Below are 10,306 nucleotides of genomic sequence, written 5' to 3' on the forward strand. Positions count from 1 at the left end.
CAGTCTTGGTGAGTTTAACGTTGTTTAATACAATCAGGTGGGACTTTTCTGTTTGGATGAATGGGCTGTCAGCCAGAAAGCATTATAGCATCTGAGTTGCTTGCGGTCTAGCAGATACTGACAACATACAGTGGCTGCTTATACCTTTGTGGTGCTCTGACTCCACCTGTTCCCTCTCGTGTCTCCAGCCTGCTCTGACTCTAAAGTGCTACTGTGTGCTACTAGTGCACTGGTTCTCAACCTTTTCAGGCCGTGACCCACCCAAAATAATCCTATTTGAACTGGGGACCCCCCCCAAAATAATCCTATTTGAACTGGGGACCCCCCAAAATAATCCTATTTGAACTGGGGACCCCCCCAAAATAATCCTATTTGAACTGGGGACCCCCCCAAAATAATCCTATTTGAACTGGGGACCCCCCCAAAATAATCCTATTTGAACTGGGGACCCCCCAAAATAATCCTATTTGAACTGGGGACCCCCCAAAATAATCCTATTTGAACTGGGGACCCCCCAAAATAATCCTATTTGAACTGGGGACCCCCCCAAAATAATCCTATTTGAACTGGGGACCCCCCCAAAATAATCCTATTTGAACTGGGGACCCCCCCCAAAATAATCCTATTTGAACTGGGGACCCCCCAAAATAATCCTATTTGAACTGGGGACCCCCCAAAATAATCCTATTTGAACTGGGGACCCCCCCCAAAATAATCCTATTTGAACTGGGGACCCCCCACCCGGACAAGCAACTTGGAATTGTAGGCTTTACATTTAAGTTTGACTCTGTTACACAGATAAATATTGTGAAAATAGCCGATCTACAAGCTCACAACGCCTTGCAACGCGAGGAGTTGTGAGTCTTGTAGATCTGTTATTTTCACAATTTTTAGCATCTTTCTTATATTATTTGACAATTTGGCCAATGTTTGACCAGTTTTTATAATATAGTTTGTTGATTTGTTTTAGGTATTAAAAAGGTCTTAAAACGTCCTTAAATTGTCACTTCACTGTCATCTGGGGAGCCCCCCAAAAACCCGACACAGGTTGAGAACCACTGCTGTAGTATACGTACCGGTATATGTCTTTTCTGTGAGCTTCTCTCCAGCCCACTGCACTGTTGTTGTTTGAATTCTACTGCTGCACGCATGATATCTCTTGATTTGATTGTTTTCCCCCCTCTCCCCCCTTCCCCTGTCAAACTATCTTTGAACCTGTCTCTGCCTTTTCTCTCTGCCCCCCCACCCCCCACCCCCCCCCCGTCTTGTGTGGCTCTAGTCTTTGCTTGTCCCGGGGAAAAGTCCCAGTAAATATGGACGTCGAGGCAGTGCCATAGGGATAGGAACAGTAGAAGAGGTTAATGTTTAATTCTCCCCTTTCTTCATTTGCTTCATTGCTGTTGTGCTTTCATGATGTAACATCATTGTCAAGTGTGTCCACAGACATTGTATTATTGTTGTTTTGGATGTGTGTATTCATAATGGTTTAGTTCCCAAGGCTGTATAGGCTTTCTTGGATGCAGTATGTTCTGTTAAAGGAGAGATCCGGACCAAAATACATATATATTGTGTCTGCCTATAATCATTCACCAACATACCTGATGCAGTTGACTTTTTTCATAGAAGCCCCTGTGCTCCATTCTGCAGACCCCTTCCACAGCTAGAATGGAGCCTAGAGCATAAATCTAATTTGGCTATTTTCGTCGCTCCAAACTTCTTTTTTTTTTCACGAATCCTCTCTATGTAGTGTCCTGGCACTCACACATGCACTGTTTGTCACTCATTGATTGATTGATTGATTGAAATTTTTATTAGGCAAAAGAATGTAAAACAACACAGTTACATTTATAATGCTTTTGTCTAAAAGGTCCGGCCAAAAAAGTCCTTGCGGACTTGTTTCCGTTGGGGTCCTTGAGTTAATTTCATAGACATATATAGTAGCAACCAAACAGTTCAAAAATCAACATGAAAATACAGATAATACAGAAAAAATGAGTCATGAGGGGAGGGGGAGCGCTACACGCGAAATCTCGTGGGACTCGAGAATCTCGCGGGACGCGAAAATCTCGCGAGAGTTCACGCATCAGAGCCGTTCGGTAGGAACGGCAGCTCATGAGTGACAAACAATGCATGTGTGAGTGCCAGGACACTACATAGAGAGGATTCGTGAAGAAAAAAAAAAGTTTGGAGTGACGAAAATGGCCGAATGGTTTAACTATGCCATTTGCTTTGTAGCAACTTGAATGACAAAACTGATTATGTTAATTCATTAACATTTCAGTTAGAACCCATCCATGCAGTGGGATTATTTTCTCAAATATAAATATTCATAGAACATTTTCAGACATTCATTCTTTGTCATTTAACATGTTTTCCGAGGCTCTTTGCCGATGGAAACAGACATGAAAACATCTTTCCCATTTTGCATTTCATCACCCTAAGCCAGAGTCATTCTCTCTTCAGCCACTTAACTTGTTCTTAACTCGTCATGGTACGGTTAATGAAATTGAATTGAATTCTTTATTTCCTTCACCCGGACATACAGAAGTAGGAATTAAACCCCTCTGCAGCTGAATAGCCGGCTTGGATCCAGTTGTATACTTTTAAGTTCCTATTTATCTTTATCACAATGACATTTTATTTTTCTAATTTTGAATAAATGATACCATGACATTTATTTTAGTGTTATCATTCAAATCTTACTCTTTTGCCACTTATTTGGGGGCTCACTTGCCCACAGGTTGGTAATGGCTGTGTTAGGTACACAGTATACTCATGCTGATAAACTGAAGCGTCTGCGTGGCATGTTGTCTGACTTGCCTCTCTGTCCTCTGCCAGTCATTGATCATTCCTGGGAAAAGTCCTACCCGGAAGAAGTCTGGACCCTTCAACTCCCGTCGCAGCAGTGCCATCGGCATTGAAAACATCCAGGAGGTCCAGGAGAGGAGGTGAGTCGTGGAATAGTAGTGGGACTTCACCGGTATCCATCAAGACTTTTTGGAATGGTGTTCAAATTGAATTAGGACAGTAGGACAGTAGGACGGTTCTCAAACGAAAACATTTCAAGGATCCCCTTAAAGGACGACTTCACCGCTTTTCAACCTATTTTCATATAATTGGTCCTCACTAATGCTCATGATAAAATGGTAAAAAAAAATTCTACTCGGTCTGTGTCTCAGAGGAGGGCTGTGGACAGTTCAGAGTCCCGTCTACCAGTGACATCATCAATGGGGAATCCAAGCTAATAGAAACTGCAGGCTTTCTATTCCTGGAAAGTTGCAATGCAATAAAATAAGCCATTGTTCTCGTGTTAATAAAAATCTAAATAAAAAATGTGAAATCTTGTTGGAAACAAAAATCATACCTAACGATGATGTCACTGGTAGACAGGTTTCTGGACTGTCCACAGCCCTCCTATGAGACACAGACCAAGTAGAAAAATGTTTTACCATTTTATCATGAGTATTAGTGAGGACCAATTATATGAAGATAGGTTGAAAAGCGGTGAAGTCGTCCTTTAACCGCTTATTAGTAAGTGGTGAATGTACCATCTAGTTGTAAAAACTTTGGCCGATGAATATGTTGTAAACATGAACCAGCTTTTCATTCCTTTACCATATTTTCCTCTATTTTGAAGCCGGGAGGTGTCTCCTAGTCCCAGCACACAGAGGACCCCAGACAGTGGCCACATTTCCCAGGACCCAAAATCAGAGAACTCCTCCAACCACAGTTCTCCAGAGATGCCTACCACTAAGCATAGGTGACTACTGTGTGAATATCCTGAGTTCAGTGGCTTTTAATTATGGAGAAAAACTATTGAGTTCTTATGCTGCTTAGTTGTAGAAACCATAAAAAAAAAAATAGCGAGCTGGGATACAGATAAATGTAATTCTATACATTTTGAGATTCACTTGGCCTACTGTGAAATGGCCTTTTTTATCTACACTGTTAGTTAAAGGGATAGTTCACCCCCAAAATGACTTTTTTTCTATCGATTAGTCACCCCATGGAGACTTTTTTTTTTGTCACATTCCTAAGCCAATAATTTGATGACCGGCAGCAGTTCCGGTAGGAGACACTAAGAGTCTCCTTTGTGTCTCCTACCGGTCCGCTGGTTATCAAATTATTGGCTTAGGAATGCGACAAAAACAAAACAATATCCATGAATTCAAGTCTCCATGGGGTGACTAATCGATAGAAAAAAAGTTTTATTTTGGGTGAACTATCCCCTTTAATGTGTGAGAAAAAAGTCCAAGAAGTACTGCTTGACTTGCAAGGAAAATCATTCCAAGGCACTCCGTCTTTAATTAATTTCAGTCAGATAACTTACGAATATTTTATCTTGGTGTTCAGGCTCTGCTACATTTTCCTCTCTGCTCAGCACAATTAGACAACCACCATTAACCATTTAAGAGCATGGAGATAGATATACAATAACAACAACCCCCTATGGGGAACAGAACTAATAGCAGAGCCCACTGGTGGTGCTGGGTGGGGTGGCGGTGGGAGCAAACAGCCGCATAACAACAGACCAGGGACACAGACAGCAGAAGGAAGAACAGAGACTGAGGTGAGCTTAAATAACACGCCAAATTGTTCTGCTGATTGCCACGTCAGCGCATGACGTATGGGTCTTGCGTAACACCGTATACACCCACATAGTAATGCGCATGTGTGGAACCTCTCGAGTGTATCTGCCTGAAATAGTCTCGCAAGCTACGCATCATTTCTTTTTAAAATATTTTATTCTGAGCAAGGTAACAGCATGACCAACGCATGTCGACCTAATAGGTCTTCATCAGGGTCTGACCATAGAGTTAAAAATAATAGAGAGGAGCACCGGATATTGCCTCCCATCCACTTGCATTAAGTTGCTCACCCAGCGCATGAGGCGAGTTCACCCCTTCTTCCGGGTTGTGAAGTGTGATGGGCGAGGCCTATTTGGGGGCCACTGTGACACGCTTTGCGTCACATCAGTGACGCGTTTTGCGCCACCTCGGTGCGCAGCCCCGTGCGCAAGCTCGTGAGTCGAGCCCATTGGTCGAAACCGTTTTCGCTCGTACATTGTGCAGTGGCCCCAGGCCGTTTAAGCTGCAGTACCTATGAATGGCCAGCATGTCCAATGTGCTTCAATGCATCCACTTAGTGGTGGGGAAAAAAGGTTCATATCAGTGAACGAACGATTTCGTTCACGTCAATGATTCGTTCAAATGATTCGTTCACGTTCTCGTTCAGTAACGCTATTTTCTAGTGTTTAAAATTTACTCGAGTAAAAGTACAAAAGTATTGGCATCAAAATATACTTAAAGTACCAAAAGTAAAAGTACTAATATGTTTGAAAATAGCCGATCTACAAGCTCACAACGTGTCGCGATGCGACGCGTTGTGAGCTTGTAGATCTGCTATTTTCAAATAGCCTAGGTATAAAATAGGGCTAAAGTGGTTAATGTGTGTTTTTATTATGTGTGTAAAACACCATCGCGGGAGCGTTTTATTTGTACGTCGCACGTGAACGTAACAGTTTCAGAAAGTGAACGAGCTCGTTCACGTTCGCGGCAAATGAACTAGTTCTTTTGAACGAATCGATCATGAACGACACATCACTACATCCACTGGGTTCTGGGGGCTTGGGTCTGACCACTTTGGAGTCGAGCAGTACTTTTACCCGTGCCACCAAAAAGTCTATAGAGCCACTGATCCATGCAGCGCGTCCTCCTTTTCCTTTTAAACTGTAGTTTAATGTGTGTTTGAGTGGTCAGAGTGACCCAGGTGGGTAGTTCTGCGATGTGTTGCAGGGCTCCGTCCATCCCAGAGGCTCAGGACCTGTCCCGTTCCTCTTCCAACGCCAGCAGCTTTGCCAGCGTTGTGGAGGAGCACGAGAACGAGGAGGCGGTGGAGGAGTACGACACCGGTCTGGTGAGTGGCCCACAGGGGGCAGCACTTTACGTCGTCGCAACAAAACAAGTGGAGGAATATATTATTAGCTTATCTTTTGCATGCCACTCCTTCAAGAGAACTTTATTCAAGTGGCATTTCACAAACAAGGGAGCATGGGATGCGTGACTTCTTTGCCATATTAGAATACCATGTGCCTAGTTATGACCGTGATTAACCCATTAACTCATTCAGTGCTAATGATGTCGCCGACGTCACGTTTTTCATAAGCCCAGAGTGCCAATGACGTCACCGACGTCATGAAAAAAAAAAAGTAAAACAAAATACGTATTTTTTCTTCTTTTAAAAAAAAAAAAATGTTCAGAACCGAAGATATGATGATTTGAAGATTTGCTGCTCCATTCACTTTACTGAAAAAGGCTGTATCTCGGCTCCTAAGCATTTTTTTTTCAATGTATTTTTGGCCTTGGCACAGGGGTGATAAAGCCAGAAATAAGTTTGGCACTGAATGAGTTAAGACCTGTGGCCGATTCTACAAATGCCTTCTACTGTAAATCCTGACAGTTTTCGGGAAAAACCTGTTGGTTAAGAAGGGGTGAACTTTCCCCATTTCTTAGCCTATTTGTTACAAAGCTTGTCCTTGTTGTACAAAACGTTAAATAGGCAACCTGAGTTGACATTGTTTTTCGACCCATACAGGAAAGTCTATCCTCTGCTGGGACGCCTCACAAGAAGGATCCGTTTATGTCCGGCTCCTGGCTGGAGGACAGTGTGTGCAGCAGCACCAGTCAGGCCAGCTCCCCAGGTGACCATTAGGAATATGGCCTTCATTTATACTGTATGCAGTGGGTACTTAGCTGTTTAGACGTGATCGCTCATGACTTGAACACTATTAAACAGTGGTGTAAAGTAACTAAGTACATTTACTCAAGTACTGTACTTAAGTACAGTTTTGAGGTTATTTTCACTTTACTGGAGTATTTCCAATTTTCTGTACTTTTACTTCTACTCCACTACATCTCAGATGCAAATATTGTACTTTTATTCCACTACAATTATTTGAAAACTTTAGTTACTAGTTACTTTGCAGATATAAATTATTACATCATAAAACATACATTAACCACTTTAGCCGTATTTTATACCTAGGCTATTTGAAAATAGCCGATCTACAAGCTCACAACGCGTTGCGTCGTGAGCTTGTAGATCTGCTATTTTCAAACAATTTTGTACTTTTACTTTTGGTACTTTAAGTACATTTTGATACCAATACTTTTGTACTTTTACGCAAGTACATTTTTAATTCCGGACTTTTACTTGTAACAGAGTACTTCTACATTGCAGTATTGATACTTTTACTTAAGTAAAACATTTTTGTGCTTTTTCCACCACTGCTATTAAATCCTCAGACAACCTGGGAAAAAATGTACTGATATCACATTGAGAACATACAATGTTCAGGATTAAAGCAAGTTATGATTTTGTGCAACATGTTTAAAAAATTGTACTACCTCCAAGCAGACAAGACCTCACGCCCCCAGTGATGTTTGCGCCGCCTCCCCCCCCAAAGGGGGGGCCCTCGGACCGCAGGTTGGGAAACGCGGTTTTATGCATTAACAGCCACATATCTGTCTTGTCCCTCGCAGCACCTGCTCGCCAGCAGCAGCAACCTGAGGGAGTCAGGGCATCGGAACCTAAAGGAACAGACGGCCGACCCAAGACAGAGCGCTCCTCATCACAGGAGCACAAGTCCTCATCAGTAAGATACAGAGACACAACCTTTGGCTCCAGTCTTTAGATTTCACTATATTTTACCACTAAATGACTAGTGCATGTGCATTTTATGTATACTTTATATATATTACATACCGTATAATTGTATATATAATGTGTGTGTGTAAGTTTTCATAGTGTATGTTTTCATTGTGGTCCTCTCTCTGTGTCTGTGTGCAGAACTGTTAGCCTCTCCTCATTGATCACTACATGGATGTCCATTTTCAGGTTAGCCTCTTCTAGGTCAGCTAGACTCGTTCTGTCATCTTTCTTTCACCGTCTTTAAAGCACAAAAGTCCAGAATCCACATGAAGGGGCTTCTGCCGTAAAGAAATATGAACGTCATATTGCAAATACGAAGATAGAATAAATTAAAGCCCTAAATGTGAATTCTGTAAGTCCCCATGCAATATAGGCAACACTCATTTTCTTCCTCTCTCACCCAGCATTCCCATAAGAGGCACCCCTTGCAGGAGACGAGGCGAGGGCACGTGAATTCTACTACTGACGCAGAGGAGGAGCAGAGTTAAAGAGGCCGGAGGGTTTTTTGACACGTCACTATCTCCAGTGTGAACCTGCAGCCTCGTTTTCGACAGCTGCTCCCAGCTTCATGGACTTGTATGTACCTTCTAGCTCTCATTCTAACCCCAACATGGAAGCCCTCTCTCGGAGTGCTCGGAGCATGGGGAAAAAAAGGGAAGGGGGCGGCCAGCCTAGCTAGCACTCGGCTCCAGAGCAGTCCCACAACCACAACATCGCTTTCTGACTGTTCTTCATTGGCTGGCTTAGCAGAGTAAAAACAACACACCCACTCATTCTTTAGCCCCCGTCCCCGTCCCCCCCGTCCCCCAGTTCCCCCCCGTAACGTTCTGAAGCCTGTCTGGTTCAGTGGATTCACGGCGTGAAAGCTTTCCTGTTTTTGAAGGGGCAGGATTGGATTGGAGTCGAGTTTGATCTCCGCGCCGAAGGTGAATTGAAAAAGGAATCGGGAGGCGTGACGGCAACAAGCGGCAGTGTTTGTTCAGCTTATAGCGGAGGGAGGTGTGGTCTGTCTGAGCAGAGGAGAGTGGAGAGTTGTATGGTAGACGGTTGTTTTGTTGATTTCAGCCTCCACAAACCCCCCACTGTTCTTTTTGTACGTTGGTTAGACTTTGATGTACCAGGTATGTGCGGTCAGTCAGTCAGTCGTGGCGAGGCCGTTCTACTGATGATCTAATTCTTCTCCTGAGTGTGCTGGTGGATGTTAATTAGACAAGCTTTTTTGTAGGTGTTTCTTGGGTCTTGTTGGTTTAAGACAGTACTTTGAATCTTTTTTTTCCCCCTTGTCAGTCATCGTTATCTCTCCAGGAGAAAATATACAGAGTTCAGCAGAGAATGTCTACCGTTTTTTTAAATGCAAAATTGTTTATTTGCGTCATGATAAATCTTTAATGGTCAGTTTCAACTCTCAGCATCAGTGTATAAACATTCAAGCTCCCAGATCATTTTCAGTGTAAGTAAATGTTAGCAATTCCACTGACGTATCAACGTTGTCTTTCCCTGTAGATAGAACCGTAAGAGGCAGCGACAGGAAGCAGGGTTGCCAGATCTGCTTATAAGATTTTATTTGAAAATAGCCGATCTACAAGCTCACAACGCGTCGCGTTGTGAGCTTGTAGATCTGCTATTTTCAAATAGCTGATGTACATGTTAAAGTACTCATGTGTCGCTTCTTTTGGGCTGGTTTTCCTAGACCTGGTTGCTTGTTTCTCTCACAGAATCTGGCAACACTGACAGGAAGTCTGCATCCAGAATGCGTGCTACTGTCCGCGCATCATTTTGTGTCCCAAGATGTTGTTTCTCATAAAAAAAAACATTTCAAAATACGTGTATGGGTGTGTATTCAAACAGTACTGTGCATGGTGTGAATCTGCTTGCCCTCTGTACACTGGTGCCATGCTCGTCATAGAGGTGTTGTGTCCCTGTGTTTTTGTGTTTCTTTCGGGGGGAAAACAAAAAAAAAACGGCTGACGTCTACTCTCCAGATGCAGTGCACATTGATTCCATGGTTTATTTTTTAAATGTGTAATATATGTATGTATGTTTCCTAAAGCACTACATTTTCAAAAATGATAAATAGTTACTGACCGTGTTAAGAAAGGAGAGGAAAAAAAACGAATATGAATGACACTGTGACCATGTCTTGAAGTTGCCTTTATAATGATTGTGTCAAGAGAGCTGCTTTGAGGTTAAGGTGGTATCCCAGTGGACTGGACCGCCAACTGGCTTGAATGTAAAACAAAACTAATGACAGAGATGTCTTTTTACATAATCTGCTTCAGTGAATTCTCCCTCCCCCACCCAGAGTAGACTTAACCACTTCAACCCTCTAGACTTAGTTGGCTCTGTACTTGGACGGCTTTTTTGGTCGAAAATAGCCAATCTACAAGCTCACTATGCGCTGCATTGCGACGCGTTGTGAGCTTGTAGAGCTGCTCTCTTTGGCTAATGTTCCCTTCAGAATATGGACGCTGGGGCCTGGGGTTCAAGTGGATAAGTCTCCTTGCCCGAGAAAAGGTACTTGTTATTGCCTCTTCTACTCTAGTTTCAATGAAGATCAAGGTTGATATGAGGCATTGTTTTCAGAAATGTTTTATTT

General features: G+C 42.9%; 1 protein-coding gene across 4 annotated transcripts in view; it reads left to right on the forward strand.

Moving 5' to 3' along the window:
* rap1gapb (RAP1 GTPase activating protein b) overlaps positions 1-10,287 on the forward strand; it is a 115,725-nt gene extending 105,438 nt beyond the window's left edge. For 3 of the 4 annotated variants that reach the window (XM_080422046.1, XM_080422049.1, XM_080422047.1), the window contains 6 exons: positions 2,839-2,948; positions 3,638-3,760; positions 5,778-5,916; positions 6,595-6,700; positions 7,542-7,654; positions 8,115-10,287. In XM_080422046.1, coding sequence (XP_080278172.1) covers positions 2,839-2,948; positions 3,638-3,760; positions 5,778-5,916; positions 6,595-6,700; positions 7,542-7,654; positions 8,115-8,198 — 675 coding nt within the window. In that variant the 3' untranslated portion in view covers positions 8,199-10,287. Of the gene's footprint in view, positions 1-2,838; positions 2,949-3,637; positions 3,761-5,777; positions 5,917-6,594; positions 6,701-7,541; positions 7,655-7,848; positions 7,897-8,114 lie in introns of all 4 variants that reach the window. The other variant, XM_080422048.1, reaches the window with a different exon arrangement.
* Positions 10,288-10,306: the final 19 nt, after the last annotated feature.

This window comes from Gymnoscopelus braueri (assembly GCF_963280865.1).
Source record: "Gymnoscopelus braueri genome assembly, chromosome: 3".
Classification (NCBI taxonomy): domain Eukaryota; kingdom Metazoa; phylum Chordata; class Actinopteri; order Myctophiformes; family Myctophidae; genus Gymnoscopelus; species Gymnoscopelus braueri.